The sequence below is a fragment of the Oryctolagus cuniculus genome, chromosome 1 (assembly GCF_051225735.1).
Source record: "Oryctolagus cuniculus isolate XC-2025 breed Fujian yellow rabbit chromosome 1, ASM5122573v1, whole genome shotgun sequence".
Classification (NCBI taxonomy): domain Eukaryota; kingdom Metazoa; phylum Chordata; class Mammalia; order Lagomorpha; family Leporidae; genus Oryctolagus; species Oryctolagus cuniculus.
The window spans coordinates 229,499,944-229,516,039 of record NC_142867.1 but is presented as its reverse complement, the minus strand read 5'-3'; the positions used below and the strand labels follow the sequence as shown (position 1 = coordinate 229,516,039).

General features: G+C 49.9%; 1 protein-coding gene across 15 annotated transcripts in view; it reads left to right on the top strand.

Annotated features, from left to right (window-relative positions):
• MAPKAP1 (MAPK associated protein 1) overlaps window positions 1-16,096 on the top strand; it is a 259,582-nt gene that overhangs the window by 215,200 nt on the left and 28,286 nt on the right. For 12 of the 15 annotated variants that reach the window (XR_016212147.1, XM_089302685.1, XM_089302680.1 and 9 more), the window contains one exon: window positions 14,934-15,071. The exons of the other annotated variants lie outside the window; for them this stretch is intronic. Coding sequence is in view for 11 of the 12 variants with exons in the window: in XM_089302685.1 (XP_089158811.1) it covers window positions 14,934-15,071 (138 nt within the window). In the remaining variant the exon portion in view is untranslated. The remainder of the gene's footprint in view (window positions 1-14,933; window positions 15,072-16,096) is intronic. 15 annotated transcript variants of the gene reach the window in all.

Sequence of the window (16,096 nt, the reverse complement as noted above, 5' to 3'; positions counted from 1 at the left end):
TCATATGCCCATCATGACTGGGACCAAGCCAGGAGCTGGGAACCCAATCCATGTCTCCTGTGTGGGTGGCAGGAACCCAAGTTCTTGAGCCGTCACCTCACAACTGCCTCCCAGCATCTATGTTAGCGGGAAACTCAAGTAGGAGCCAGGGCCAGGAATCAAACCAGGTTCTCTGAAGTGTGCTTCAGGCCTCTTCGCTGCTAGACTGAATGCCCACTCCCAGAGATATCTTCTACATGGTAGTTTATCCTAATATTAGCTTAGTCATTGTTCATTATTCTGCCCTCCGCCTTCTCCTGGTCCATCATCCTGCAGATGAGGAACCAAATCACTCAGATTAGGTGGCGACTCTCCTGGCAGAGTTTCACTTGTGACAGTGCGGTTTGGTTTGTTTGTTTTTAAAGAATTATTTATTTATTTGAAAGGTGGAGTTACAGAGAGGGACAGGGAGAGGGAGAGGGAGAGGCAGAGAGAGAGAGCCTTCCATCTGCTGATTCACTCCCCAAATGGCCACAACTACCAGGGCTGGGTCAGGCAGAAGCCAGGAGCCAGGAGCTTCTTCTGGGTCTCCCACATGGGTGCAGGGGCCCAAGCTTCCGCTGCTTTTCCAGGCACATTTGCAGGGAGCTGAAGTAGAGCAGCTGGGAATTGAACCAGTGTCCTTATGGGATGCCAGTGCTGCAGGCAGCTGCTTAACCCGCTATGCCACAGCGCAGGCCCCAACGATGGAGGTTTGTTCCGTAGAAAAGAATGATGACTGAGATGGGATTGTCTCCCTAGGACTGAGAGCAGTTCTCTGAAGTGAAGCCACTGGAGGCCAGGACCCAGTCACCTCTGGATGCTTCCATGGCACAAATAGCTCCCTCTAGTGGAGAGTCCCAGCTCTGAGGTGCTTTGGAAGCAGCCAGGTGTTGTCAGAACATTTGTCTCTATTACCAGTCTAATTTGTCTTTAGCATTATAAGCCGAAACTTCATTAATTAGCCCTAAGGAATGCTGTGATAATAATAGAAGCTGGGCCCATAAGTACTGTGTCGTACATAAATAAATAAGCTTGCTTTCCATCCCTGTGTAGTTGGGTCAGGTGTGTAACTCAAGACCCCGACCCTCCTTAACACAGATGACAGCACCTCTTCATTCTAGCAACAACAAAGCTGCACACTGCAATCCAGGAGTCGTTTCCTTCTGAGAGTCGACCGCCCAGCAAGCACGCACCCTTTATGAGCAGTCAAGTGAGCAGCTGGAATCAGATCAGTAAATAATTTATTTTATTTCACCTGGCTAGCCGGGTGCTTCAGATCTTTCCTGACACTGATGGATGGTCTCCTCTGCCCATCCATCCCGTGTCAGCCAGAGCAGAGGTTTCACGTGGCCCCTGTGGCAAGTTCTTCTAAGTGCTGAGTGTCTGTGTGCCACATTTGCCCAGCATCCCTGCCGAGTCCAGAAAACCACCTGAACGTGCTGAATTAGTGATGTGTGCAGGCATGCTATGGAGGATCAGAATCCCCCAGTGTTCTGGTACCACTCCAGATGCCAAACTTCTGATGGGTAGTAGGGGCCACAGCGCCAGCGTTGCCATCTGCCATTTATTTCTGAAAAAGGAAGGGGATGAAAGACTCAAACTTTGATCTGCAAGACCCAAGCTTAAACCGACTTCCCACCAGATGTGTCTGTGATGAAAATCTGTATTGGAGTCTATTTAACAAAGCCTGTGGCAAAGATCTGATCTTTTGAGAACTGTAGTTTTTAAAGATGTATTTACTTATTTATTTGAAAGGCAGAGTGACAGAGAGAAAGGGAGAGACCAACAGAGAGCTCTTCTCTCCTCTAGCTTACTCCCCAAGTGCTTGCAACAGATGGGGCTGGACTAGGCCTCAGCTAGGAGCCAGGAATTCCATCTGGGTCTCTCCTATGAGTGGCAGGGACCCAGGTCCTTGAGCCATCACCCTCTTCCTCCCAGGCATAGTAGCAGGAAGCTGGATCAGAACAGGAGCAGCCAGTACTCTGTCCCAGGCACTCTGATGTGGGATGTGGGCGCTCCAAGCAGCAGCTTAACCCACTGCAGTTTGCGCCAGGCACTTTCTTGATTACTCCTGTTACATGCATTGGCGCCTAAAATCATAGCAGTATTATTAGCAAGTGCTGACATTATCTCTGACTTTTAGGGGGAAACTGGAACATAGGGAAAATTCTAGCAAGTAATGAAGCTGGGATCAGAACCCAGTCCTGGCTGAGGACAAGGCCCGAGCCTACCTGCTGTGTCACACTCTGGGTACAGAGCATCACTGTGCTAACACTCTGTGGCTCTGTGGCAGTTTACGGTATACAAACAACTTTCACCCGAGTGCCCCATTCACTCCACAGAGCATTGGACCTTATGGTTCTGTTTCATGACTGAGGAAACTGAAGCTTGGAGAAGTTCCTGAGATAACATTGGGTGTAGTGCATACTGGCACGTAGCTGTTGTTTAATAAGTACTCAGTCTTTTCCCACCCCTTAGCCATCAGGAGTTTCAGTAGGGTACCCAAACTCAGATGCCAAACCCAGTCCGTGCCGCCACAGACATCCCAGTCAGTACTCACCTTCACCACGGAGCTGGTTACTCCTCGCTGACTAGTTCAGAGCTGGTGCCCACGCCTCTCTCTCCTCCCTGCCCTGGCTCTGGAGCTGGAAACCAGCACAGCACAGACAGTTCACCTTCCTCCTCCACTCTTCTTTAAACATTGCCCATCACTCGCTGCACTTCCTCCCTCTGAGCCAAGACCTAACCTCAGTCCTTTCTCCAACACAGTGCTAGAAGCAGCCCCTACCAACTGAACAGTTTAGTTTTCAAATTGAAATCTGTGTTTGCCACCCCTGCTTTCCTGACTGAAAACTTGCCATACAAAACTGGCATGCCTAACCACTCCTCTATTTCTGTAAACATTCTTGGAATCTCTCTTCTTGTCTCCTTCCCCTCTGGGTTGGGCCTAAAAGTCCATATGTCCTTTAGGTGTAACCCAGCTTGAGCTTACACCACGTTGAAATTATCTTCATTAGCTTGATCTCCCATATGCCCAATCCTTTGTGTCTGATGACTTCAGAGAAGGGGTGCTACCCTAATGTACCAAAGCTAGTACAGAGAAGTATTTTGGGGGAACACTGAGACTAAAAAGGGTCAGGTGATGAATGCCAGCCTTGATAGAGGCACCCATAACGTGCTATGAGTAGGGGTTGACTGGCTGGCAGAAGCTGGATTACGATGCACCAGCTCAGAGGCTGCACAGAAGCCTATGCAAGGAACAAGGCCAAGAGGGACAAGACATCACCACAGTGTCACCTCTCATTTGTATGGCACCTTAAAGAGGACTTGCAACCTGACCACATGTCAGAGTCGCCGAGCTCCTGGCCTCGCCCCAGACCTGCTGGCTCTGAGTCTCTTCTTAATTGTGGTGTTTGGAAAATGCAACCTCTCAGTATCCAGAGGACTTTCTCATCCTTATCTCTTTGTCCAAGCTCGTTTTTACTTCCTGGGCAGGTCAGCCTGGTTTTCCCAACAAGGTCTTAGGCTGGGAAGTAATGTGACTGTTGTGCCCTGTCATGTGTCAGTGTAGACCCTCCCCATTTACCCAAGGAACAGGTTACTGAACATATCCATGCGTTCCACCTGTGTCATAATTTCTCAGTAATAATTCTCTGTAGAATCTACAGATTCTCTGTTGGGTGGATAGAGAAAGGATATAAATAGCTTCTACCAGAAGGTTCCAGGTTACCTCTGTTATCTCTTCATAGAACAGTCCAGTCATTATGCTTGTGATCATAGCATCTAAGGCTGCTACGTTCCTTCCATACGTACCTTCCATAGCAGGTGTTTATCAGCAGTGTCAAGTGCAGTGCCACATATCTTAGGGAAGGTTTCATCTCATAAACCGACTCCGGTCAAGTTCGTAGTGATTGCCCGGAGCGTTATGCTGAGATGGCATCTTGAGATGTGTCTGTGGCTGGGCCGGCGCTGTGGCGTAGCGGGTAGCATCGGCATCCCATGTGGGCACCAGTTCAAGTTCCAACTGCTCCACTTCTGACACAGCTCCCTGCTGATGTGCCTGGGAAAGCAGTGGAGGATGGGCCAGGTCTTTGGTCCCCTGCACCCACGTGGGAGACCCAGAAGAGGCTCCTGGTTTTGGACCAGCCCAACTTCAGCCACTGCAGCCATTTGGGGAGTGAACTGGCAGATGGAAGACCTCTCTGTCTCTGCCACTCTCTCTGTTACTCTGCCTTTTGAATAAATAAATAAATCTTTGAAAAATAAAAAAAAAGAGATGTGTCTGCAGTAACAGAAGGGAACCCTGTGATTGACTGAAGATGTGTGCCCTGGGCCTGAATGTGATGAGAAGCAGCGCATTTGCCATCCATTGCCTTCCCTGCTTAATTTGTCCCCCGTCGCACCGCAGTGGTTGTTTAACCCCCTGGTCAATAACTACAAGCCAGTGCTCAAAGGAAGACTTTGTCACAGGGTTGTTGTTTAATATATAACATCAAACCCAAGAACGTGGTTGACAGCATGGGGCTGTGAGGCCAAGGGACCGAAAACAAGCCGCCGTGGCCTGGGCTTTGTGGCTGCACAGGCTCATTCTGACCATGGCCGCAGTTCTGGGTGGCTGTGGAACACAGCTCAGGTAGTCACATACGCAGGAAATTCATGTTCTGAGGAAGGGGTTGGTCTTCCTTCCGTGTTTAGATTTCATTTTCTCATGGAACTCTGAGGAGGTAGCACTCTCCATTCCAAAGCAGGGAAGTGAGCACAAGGAAACATGCATCATGTTCAACTCCAGGAGCCCGGGGCCATCCGGTAATTCCAGGATGACAGTCCTGGAGCTGAATGGTTGTTTTGCCCCTACTATGCACCCAGAACTCAGAGCTGACTTTAATGCTGACAGTTGTGTGAGAGAGCAGGACGGATACCTACTACCAGTGCTGCCGAAAGAAAATCATTCCGTTGGCTGGCGCCGTGGCTCACTAGGCTAATCCTCTGCCTTGCGGCGCCGGCACACCGGGTTCTAGTCCCAGTCGGGGCTGACCCTCTTCCAGGCCAGCTCTCTGCTGTGGCCAGGGAGTGCAGTGGAGGATGACCCAAGTGCTTGGGCCCTGCATCCCATGGGAGACCAGGATAAGCACCTGGCTCCTGCCATCGGATCAGCGTGGTGCGCTGGCCGCAGCACACTGGCCGCGGCGGCCATTGGAGGGTGAACCAACGGCAAAGGAAGACCTTTCTCTCTGTCTCTCTCTCTCACCGTCCACTCTGCCTGTCAAAAAAAAAAAAAAAAAAAAATCATTCCGTCACTTCGTGCTTAATGCAGTGACTGGACGAGGGGACCCCAGCTAGGAGTGTCAGCAACTCTAGCGGCTTTCTCTCGTTCTTTCTCTCTTTCTTTCTTTCTCTCTTTCTTTCTTTCTTTCTTTCTTTCTTTCTTTCTTTCTTTCTTTCTTTCTTTCTCTTCCTTTCTTTCTTTCTTTCTTTCTTTCTTTCTTTCTTTCTCTTTCTTTTTAATAAACTTCTCTTTTGATTACATTTTCCATCAACTTTGTATTTATTTGAAAGGCAGAGCAAAAGAGAGAGAGAAAGACCTCTCTTCCCTGTCTGCTAGTTCACTCCTCAGATGGCTATAACAGATAGGTGTGGACTAGGGGCCAGGGGCTGGAAACTCCATGCAGTTCTTCCACGGGGGTGCAGGGACCCGAGCACTCCAGCCATCCTCTGCTGCCTCCCCAGCACATCAGCAGGAAGCTGGATTGGAAGCAGAATGTCCTGGACTCGAACCAAGCACTCTGATACAGGATGTAGGTGTTCCAAGTGGTGGCCTCACCTCCTGCTCCATACGCCTGGCTCTCATCCAGCCTTCTGCATTCTGTGTTATCACTTCCGCTGTTACCAGAGATGGCTGGAGTAGAGTTCTTGTCACCCCGTAAGAAAAGACTTTCAGACATGAGATGCATGTGGTAAGCAAGCCAGTGAAGTTCAAGGAAGCGGTGCCCCCGACAGGCCGGGTGTGCCTCCCCGCAAGGAGCTCAGGCCCAGTGTGAACTCAGGCCGAGGCTTCTGTGGTGTGCACTCCACTTCTTCCCGTGCTTTCTCCCCCCCCCCCCCCTTCTTCTGGGATGCTGCTGAGCGAACGACAAACTCTGAGACATGAGATTCCTCCCAAGGCGTCACTGCACAGTGCGATCAGACCAGGTAGCCCCCCTGGTGGTGGCCCAGGAGGATTCTCTTGAATCCCCTCTCCCCATCAAGGTAATGAGACACAGGCAGGACCTTGCATGTGTAAACAGCAGGCTACCTCCAAAGCACGCTTCTAAGGCTGCTACGTTCCTTCCCGTGTGACCTTGTGTTTCCCCTTCAGCCCCTTTTACACAGTGGCTAATGTCCACCTTCCTGCCCAACACCCCCCTGTGGCACCTGGGCTCCAGCAGCGTAGGCCCCGAACAGAGGGGTCAGGATTTGCCTGCTCAACAAACACTATTAGGAGTTCTCTTAGGGAACAGCAATACTGCTGAGCTGGGATCTTAAGCTCACCTGAAGTATCCATTTGCCAAGAAGGTGTTCAGTTTGGTGATCTGCCCCAAAACAGAATCTTTGAAACTGCTTTTCTACAGAACGAACTTAGCCTTCATCCAGAGACGGGCATTGCTGGGAGTCAGCAGTCCGGGTCCCGTTGAGTGAGCTCTGCCCTGGCACCAAGCCCTGCGCGCAGTGCTGCTGTGCATGTCTGGGCCACCTGGTAGTTTGTATGCCAAAGGTAGCAGTCTGGACAGCTGCACCCACACTTGTCACCAAGTCTTTTACTTGCCACATGATGGATCTGGCAGCTCTGAGCTGTGGTTCCCACCTGGTTTCGAACAGTTAACCCCTTGGGTGGAACCAGTGACCCTAGGGCCCAACACCCGACATGATCTCAAGAAAGTAAGGTTCTCCAGGATTTCATTTCAGTTGTCACCCACAAAACAATGTTGTCATCTGTGTTGGATACCTGCCGCAGTGGTGAAAGCGGTGTGTTTTATCCTGTTCTGCGTTCGATCCGTGTGAATCCGCCCGCAGTATACACAGAATCACTTGGCGAGGCAGGAGAGCTGCCCTGTCTCGGCGTGGCCTGGTGGCGTGGAGCTGTGAGTTATGACTGCAGCTCTGTTGTTAATGGGTGACATCACACAGGTCGTGTCCCAGCCCTGAGTCGCAATTTCTTCATAAGGAGAATGCGCGCCCCAGAGCAGGTGATCTCTGAGGTCTCATTAAGCCCAGCAGCCTGTGTGTCTGATCCTGCACGTAAATTCAGTCGAGTTCCACAGACTTCCCTGACGCCCTGTGGATGCTATCGATTGGTGGTACATATTCAGCAAAATCCACTCTGGCAAAGAGTTGTTCAGTGCCAATCCCCGGGGGCTCTTCCGGGCTTTCAGAGGCTCTAGGTAGCCTGAAGACAAGAGGATTGTAGGCTTGTATAAAAAGCTACTCCAGGATTTAACAACGGTGGGGCTTTTGCAGTCTTAGATTCAGAGTTGTAGGAAATTGATGACTGAACCAAGCTCATAATATCAAAGCAAATAAACAATAACTCGAGAAACACACTAAGAACATGGACCATTAAATGCTTTGATTTTTGCCAACATGTTGTTATAACTTCCTGGAGGGATATTTTAAATGTGCCTTAGGGGAAGGTGTGCCCCCTGAGAGTCAAGGCTTGTCCTCTGGGACAATAGGAAACAGCAGGCAGGCTGGACACATGCTAGACACAGCTGGCCCCGGGCTCCGGCTCAGCCTTGTGGTTGGCTGTCTTGACGTTTCAGCTTCTGAGGCCCATCTTCACTGATAACCTGAGTAGTAATTGATGGGTCTCTTTTTCTGTGCCACCACAAGCTAAGCTTGTATGTGCTTGGGCCAGTTCGTCTTCATGACCTTTTGGGAGCTGGAACGGTTGTTACCCTCCTTTTACGAAGTAGAAAACTCAGCACTACCACCCCCCCCACCCCCCCAGCAAGGGAAAGGTAACTTTGCCAGATGACGTTAGTGGGAATGGCCCAGCAAAACTGAGGTCTGCAAGTTAATGACCTACAGACCTTATAGGATAGGGAGTCTTTAGCACAGATAATTCACGCTCCATATCTAAAAACAACTTCCTGATGACAAATTCTTAGAGGGTGTGGGGAGGAGACATGCCAGTGACACTTGGTGATGGGAGGTTAAGAGCAGGATTCCTGGGATGAGAGCATCGGCCTCCCCAGCTGGGCAGTTGTTCTGTGTCTTGAGATTCCTAGACCGGGATGGAGAGCAGGTATCAGCGAGAATTCTCATACCCAGGCCTAGGACCTTTTTTCCACTGCCCTCCTGTGGCTGGCTGATCTCCCCAGCCCTGACTCACAGCCCTGGGCCCAATGCCTGGCTCCTGATAATCCTAGATTCAGTAGAAGTAGCAGTGCTAGCCATGAGCACATACCAGGCACTGCTCCATGCTTTATTTTACTTGATCCCTAGACTGAGCCCCTGAGGTAAATATTACCACCATCTGCATTTTACAGCAACGTGCCGTGGTCACAGAGTTAGGAAGTTAGGAAGCAGGAACCTTGGTGCTTGGACCCAGGACGTCTGCCTTCTCTGCACCCCACCTCTGAATAGGAAGTGGGCTGATTGGTGAAAGGGTCTAGCACAGGGGCTGCCCAGAGTAGCCAGGGACGGCAGACGGTGCTGATCTCCTTTTATGGAAATGCTGTGGTCAGCTCACACTGCCGGGGCCTCCCTGTGATGACGCTGCAGCCCTGGACTAATAGTTTCCACGGAGAGTTGTGTAGACATTACAGTTGTGTTTTTGTTTATTTGGAGCTGTCTTGTTAGGAGAGGATTTATACGCTGGCGTTGATGTAGGACAGCAATCAGGCGGTGTTTTCTGCCTCTGACAGTTGGTGTGATAGTTTGCTTCCAGTGAAGTTTGACTCACTGTATCTGGAAGCTGTCAGAAGTGGAAGCATGAAAAGGTCATGACAGATGGCTGTGGATAAGTGGGTAGGGAGGAGAGCTGGCAAAGGAGACAAATGGCCTCCCTTGTTTCCGAGGGAAAGGCTGACCCTGGCCACTCCAGGCAGGCCCAGGGCTCTCTTCTCCCGCCACGACTAGAGTGGCTGGGACGTGGAGAGAACGCAGGGCCTGGAAGGCCTTCCTGGCAGCTGCACCGCTGGGGCTCTTGAGAGCTGCCGGGTGGAGGCGCTCTTCCATTTAGGGTCACGTCCGTGATGCCAGTCTCAGAACTCGGCGTCCTCATTCCTCCTCTCAGTACAAGCTGAGAAAAAGTGTTGAGTTCCCAGGTGAAAACCAGGGAAAAAAGTCAGCTTCTAAAATGACATTTGTGAGTATTGTGGGTGAAACTTATTTTGGAATAATACAGGAAAGGAAAGGATGTGACCCCACATCCAGAGGTGACTGCTTTTCCAGGCGGGTGCATTTCCTTTTTTGACCTCTTTTCTATAGATATTTTTCCTGTCCTTTTCACTTGTGTTGTATTCTAAGAATTTTTCCCAGTCAAAACTCATCATGACCGTGTATTTCATCCCACTTGGATGAACTATTCCACTATTGTTGGCCATTTAAATAGGAGAAATATAAACTTTAATGTTTATTTTTGTATACTGGAAAGGCAGAGCTACAGGGGAGGAAAGATCTCCCATCACTGGTTCATTCCTCAGATACCTGCAACAGCCAAGGTTGGGCCAGGCCTGAGTCAGGAGCCAGGAACTCTGTCCAGGTCTTCCACCTGGCGACAGGGGCCCAAGCACTTGAGCCATCATCCTCTGCCTCCCAGCATGCATCAGCAGGAAGCTGGATCATAAATAGAATAATCTGAACGTGAACTGACACTCCGATATGAGATACGGGTGTCATAGCAGTGCCACAACACCTGCCCCAAGAAATGTAATCTTAATAAAAGCCCACTGCCTTTATTTCCTTGGGAATACATTTTATAACATGAAATAGTTAAAGTAGTTCCTAAGTGACTCTTAAAGGAATGCCCCTTTGTGTAAAGTTGAGTAACTTTACAAAAAACTTTAGCCAAGGAAATCAAAACTACTCGAGGTCAAAAACAAGAGTGGGCTGTTGCCGCCGCTCACTAGGCTAATCCTCTGCCTTGCGGCGCCGGCACACCGGGTTCTAGTCCTGGTCGGGGCACCGGATTCTGTCCCGGTTGCCCCTCTTCCAGGCCAGCTCTCTGCTGTGGCCAGGGAGTACAGTGGAGGATGGTCCAAGTACTTGGGCCCTGCACCCCATGGGAGACCAGGATAAGTACCTGGCTCCTGCCATCGGATCAGTGCGGTGCGCCGGTCGCAGCACGCCGGCCGTGGCAGCCATTGGAGGGTGAACCAATGGCAAAGGAAGACCTTTCTCTCTGTCTCTCTCTCTCACTGTCCACTCTGCCTGTCAAAAGATTTAAAAAAAAAAAAAAAAAAAAAAAAAAACCAAGAGTACTGGGGCCAGCATTGTTGCCCAACAGGTTAAGCTACCACTTGACACCAGCATCCCGAATCGGAGTGCTGGTTTGAGTCCCAGCTACTCCGCTTCTGCTCCAGCTTCCTGCTAATGCGCCTGAGAAGGCAGTGGAGATGGGCCTCTGCCACCCATGTGGGAGACCAGGGTGGAGTTCCCGGCTCCTGGCTTCAGCCTGGCCCAGCCCTGGCCGTTGCAGCCATTTGGGGAGTGGATCAGCGGATGGAAATCCCCCCTGCCCTGTCGTTCTCTTTGCCTCCTCCTCTCTCCCTTCCTCCTTCTCTCCCTCCTCCCCTCCCTCTACTTTTCAAATAAATAAGTAGATCTTTTTAAAAAACAACACTGGTTGGATTTCATGCCTCAGTCTGCCATGTATGAACAGAAACAGACAAGTGCATTTATTGGCATGTTTGCACGTTTATTCTTGAAGAATGACGATTCCTTCAGCGGAGTTCGTCTTACCTCCTTGAGACGTGCAGAGCAGTGGGAACCCGACAACCCTGGGTTTGGAAAGTGGCTTTTCCACTCAAAAGCTCCCCGACCTTGGAGTAGCACCTTTCCCTCCTAGGCCAGGCTATACGGAACACCCAGCTCAGGTCCTGAGAGTTCAGATTCTGGATCCCAACTTGCCGGGTTCAGATCCCAGCTTTGCCACTGATGAGCTGGGAAATCCTGGGCAAGTTGTTCCACCTCCCTTTATTTCCGTGTCTTTGTCTGTGAAACAGCAGGGACCAGTGGCCAGGCTCACGAGGTTGCGGACTTGCTCCTGGGAAGTAGCTACCAGTTCCCGTCGGCTGTTGTGTTGCCGCTGTCGACCCTGAGTGGGGACGATGGGCAGCATGGCTGCGGGCTCTGCCGAGAAGGCTGCACCACGTGACTGCAGGCGCCAGCGCCTGCTGAAACAGGAGCAGCGGTGAGCCTGCTGGCATCGCGCCCGCGCTCTTTCCCTCAACCTCGACCCTGTGAAAATAGCCCACAGGGAACACGCGTTCTGCAGTCCTCATCTCGCAGTATCCGTGTCACCAGGGGACATCCATCCCCTCCCCTTGGCAGCTGAGAAGCAGCAGTGACAAGTGGGTCCCAGTCACGCTGCTCCCGCCAGCCGGCTTCCACAGCACACATCTCATCTCGGCGTTTGCCTGCCGTCTTTAACATGCTCAGCCCTATCACACCGCACCCCCAGCACCCTGTCCCTGGCCTGGGCTCCGTGTGCCACACCTGCTCCTTCTCCCAACCAGGGAGACCTAGGACTCCCCGGCAGGAGACAGAAGAGGTCTGTCTGTGGCCTGCGGCACCCTGCAGGCTGTTTTCAGCAGTGGGGCCTGGGTGCTCCGGAACTGAGCTGCTCCCGTGGGCTGCCTCAGGCCCTCCCCAACTGGTAGCAGAAGGTGATGCGTGTCCAGCAGGAACAAGAAGGGTCCTGCGGGGCCGCGGGCTCTGCTTTAAAGAGCTGAGACTCACGCACCTCTCTGGGTGAGATTATTTAATGTATGAAAGGATTTTCTTCCATCAGGAAAGCTTCCCCTACAGGTTCCTTTAAATAGTGACTCCTCTAGGCAGGCAAGTGTTTTACAGATCATTAACTACTTGACTGAAAGCCTACAGGGCAGAGAAACTTAAACCTGAAGTGTTGGGAGCCCCTGCCAATTACAGATCAATCCAAAATGAAGATAAAGGATCTCCGGGACTAGAAGTCGGTAGGAAAATGTGATTCAAGTCAGAAAAAAATCTGATTTACACACAACTTTTTGGAACACACCACTTGTTTAAATGGTGTTCCACCTGTCTGCCCATCTTGAACCTACTGCAGCCATCTTCCACGTCTTCATCCCAAGCCCCAGTCTTAGGGTTCCCCTCTGTGAACAGCGCCTGCACCGTCTCCCCAGGAAAGGGCGTCATTGGGAAAATGTTCTTGTGGCTGTGCAGAGCTTAGGCGACTGATGCCAAGATACAGCCCGTAATGGATGAACTGTACTGTAACAATTTGCAGATAAAAATAATAGAAGTTAAAGTGTACTTTACATGATAAAAGAAAGATGAAAGAGGACGAGAGTCTGTTACATCTGAGATGGTTACGAAAGTCCTGCTTTGTGAGTAGGCTCTGTTGAAAAGATTGATGCAATGGGGAGTGACCTTGGCTTGGAGCAGGAGCTGGTGATGTATGTATGAGCATCCCTCTGCTAAATGGACCCAGATTTGTAGCACTAATATACATGGGAGCCCAGAACCAAACTCAGTATGGCAATAAATCAACAGCCACTTTGGGTGTCATTTCTGGTTTATATTCCACTATTGTTCTATCACTTTAATTCATGTCACTATCATCTTTTCATCTGGAACAGTTTTATATAATTTTCCAGTGGAGTTACCTGACAAATCCTATCAAATTAACAAGGTACATTAACAATATTGACTGACTACGGCTTTAGGAGTTGCAGGGCCATAGAACAAAATTTTAAAACCGTGTCTCTGGTGATGATTTTTTTTCCCCTCTCCTTCTGAGAACGGAATGCGGGGCAGGGTTTATTTCCACATGAGAGATATGCACATTTATTTTGCTCTGTTCATTTTGACTTTTATAAATGTCAAAATAAGAAGCAGAATAAGGAACACACACACACACACACACACACACGCCACTAACAACCATGGCTTAAGTACTTTCCTTCTTTCCGGCAACTATGGAAGTGTCCAGATCTTTAACAATTAATGACCAAATTGGAGGCAAGAGTGTAAGTGGGTGGTCATAATCTATTTGAAGTGAAATGTAATAAAATCGATCGCCAGCAACATTCTTGCCCTCCTGAAATCATCTAGACCTGGGATGTAGAGTCACTCAGACTTGGGACATTGTACCTAATTGAAATATGATGTTCCTGGAAAATATCTGACGACAAGACCCAGTGTCTGATTAATTAGAAAATACCAGTTGTTCATCTTTACCAAAGACCACACAGTCACAGCCGGGGCTAAGCAACCATCACTGCTTTGTCTCCTGGAGACAGCGGAGGGCTCCCTCCTGTAGTCTGGCTCTGCAGTCTCCTGCCTTTGTCTAACTGGCACGGGGGCCTTGTCATAGAATACAATTGGAGTGTGTGGCACACGAACCCATCAGGATTCTGTTTGTGTGTGTTGTCTTTTAAGTTTCTTGTCAGCCTGTGATTTGTGTGTGTGTGTTGGTTTTAGGGCTTGGGGGGTTTTAATTGAGCCGTTTGTTTTATTTGCTGCTTCTTTCAGCTTGCTACATTTTCTCAAATTTTGTCCAGAGATTTCTAAGTGTGACCCGTAGGATGAGTTCTGTTAACTTTAGTTGTCTTTTCTGTTGCAGAATGTGCATTTGATTATCTTAATTATTTCCTATATGTTTACTTCATTTTGCTTTTTAATCCCTTTGACCCTGCCCTTTAAACTGTGGCCTAAAATTAATTACTTCTAAGATTCCATATGGGGCCCACTGTAGAAGGTATATTAAAGGCTTTTGTCTCACTTCATGAACAAATTCCTCAATTTTCAGTGAGTGAAGAAAAACCATGCATTTAGCCTCGGTCATGTGTGCCAGGTGGAGCGCGTGCGCCTCTGCCGTACTGGGAGAGCCTCTGCTGTGCGCTTCCGCGTGTACCCCAGGGGACACCTGCCGAGCCGGGTGTCACCTTTGTTCCCAGCCTTTGTACAGCGTGTTGCAGCTTCCAAGGCTCTGAAAGTGAGGCTGGAAGTGCCAGCATCTTGCGCTCTGGGTTCCTGTTCTAAGACCTTTGTTGCATGGAGCTCCCACCCGGTGCTGAGTCTCCCCCTAGCAGACAAGCATCGACCTCTCAGCCTGAAGCCAGGCTCCAAGACTTGAACTTGGAAGGCTGTGTGTAAAGAACATCCTCCTGTGACTTTGATCCTCCTGTGACTTCCTTTAAATGTAGCTTGGGTAATTATTTACTATCACGGAAGGAGAGACCAGGTTGTTTTTTTCCTGTTTTTAATGTGTAAAGCCTTCCTGGATCCGAGCCTCCCTGGTGGTCGCCTCGCTGTATAGGTGTAGGTAGTGTAACCGATTCATCTCTGCACCCCAGATCTTCCGGAGACAGGAACACTGATCAGCACTGTTTTAAATGACCTTGTGTTATAATTGATTCCATGACAGTATGGAGGTCAGGACAGTATGTGGGTGAATTCTGTGTTGTGTCTGTTCTATTGAAGAAGATGTGGCTCTTACTATCTGTCCACGGAGCTCAGAGTCGCCCCTCTTCCCACCCGAGAAACCAGACTGTGCCACTCCTCCATGCCGTTTGGAGGCTCCTTCTGTCTGTCTTTAAAAGCCTGTGGCACTCCCCAGAACCCCAAGAAAGAGCTCGTGTTATCCAATCTAGGATTTATAAAGCAGTTCGAATGATTATACTTTCTACTTCTCGTGGCTTCTTTTTGTGCTCCCCTCGGCCTTACAGGTATCTCTGGAGACAAAGTAGAGATAGACCCCGTTACGAACCAGAAGGCCAGCACTAAGTTTTGGATTAAGCAGAAACCCATCTCAATCGATTCTGACCTGCTCTGTGCCTGTGACCTTGCTGAAGAGAAAAGCCCCAGTGAGTAGTCCTTTTATTCATGTCTCCTTTCTCTCGTCCCCTCTCTTCCCCTCTGTGTGCTGGGTGCCAGCAGAATATATTGCCACCGTGTCCTTTTTTCCTTGGGTCTCTTTAATTCATTACCAGAAATTTCTTTTAATCAGACAGGATTGTATTACGGCGCCCAGAGCCTGACGTGAGCCTTCTTCCTAGTCGGTCCTCGCAGCCCAGCTCCTGACCTCAGCAGGCCCCGCCCTGGGGTCTGGGGGCACCAGGGCAGTTCCTGCTGGGAATTCGCACTCGCCAGCCCCGCATTTCACTTCGTGTTCCCCTCCCCTTCCCATGCGGGGTACTTGTCCAGCCGGACCTGGGCCTGCGTTCCCCACCAGATGGACGAAGCTGGGGGATTTCGCACGGCGCTGAAGGCTGGATTTAGATATCCATCATGACGGAGGTGTCAGCACCCCCACGTTATTGGCAGCTGCATGACCCACCAGCTCATAATTAAACTCCCGCCTGGTCCTGCAGGAGCGAGCGCTGCTGGGCTGGCGTTCCTCCGCCTAAATTATCAAAGTAGATCCGTCCGGTTGTATATTGTGGCATATTATATTTTTGCAGTTAAGTAATTGAGTATAGCGTTTAGATTAATCACTTAATCATTTTTAGGACTCCAGTCCTATCAAGGAGCAGAAAGGACACATCGATCACACGGAAATCCATCCACGGAGAAGGGTGTAAACCACACAGGGGCATAGTTGCCTGGAGAAGGCTGGCAGACAGAGGTTCTCCAACTCCAGGACTTGCAGCGCCACCTGCGGAGCCTGTTTAAAATGCGCTTGCGCGTGGCCCCTGCCCCAGTACATTCCAATTCAGTAATTTGCAGTATGGACTCAGTGTGGACTCTATGTTCCAGTGTCCACTAACTTTGAGAACAAATCTATTATAAGGAATTACATACTTAAACGAGGCAATAAGAAATGTGAAGACCAGCAAGTGTTTATAATAGATAATACTGACTAAACGGCCTCCCACGCACACCCAGAGCA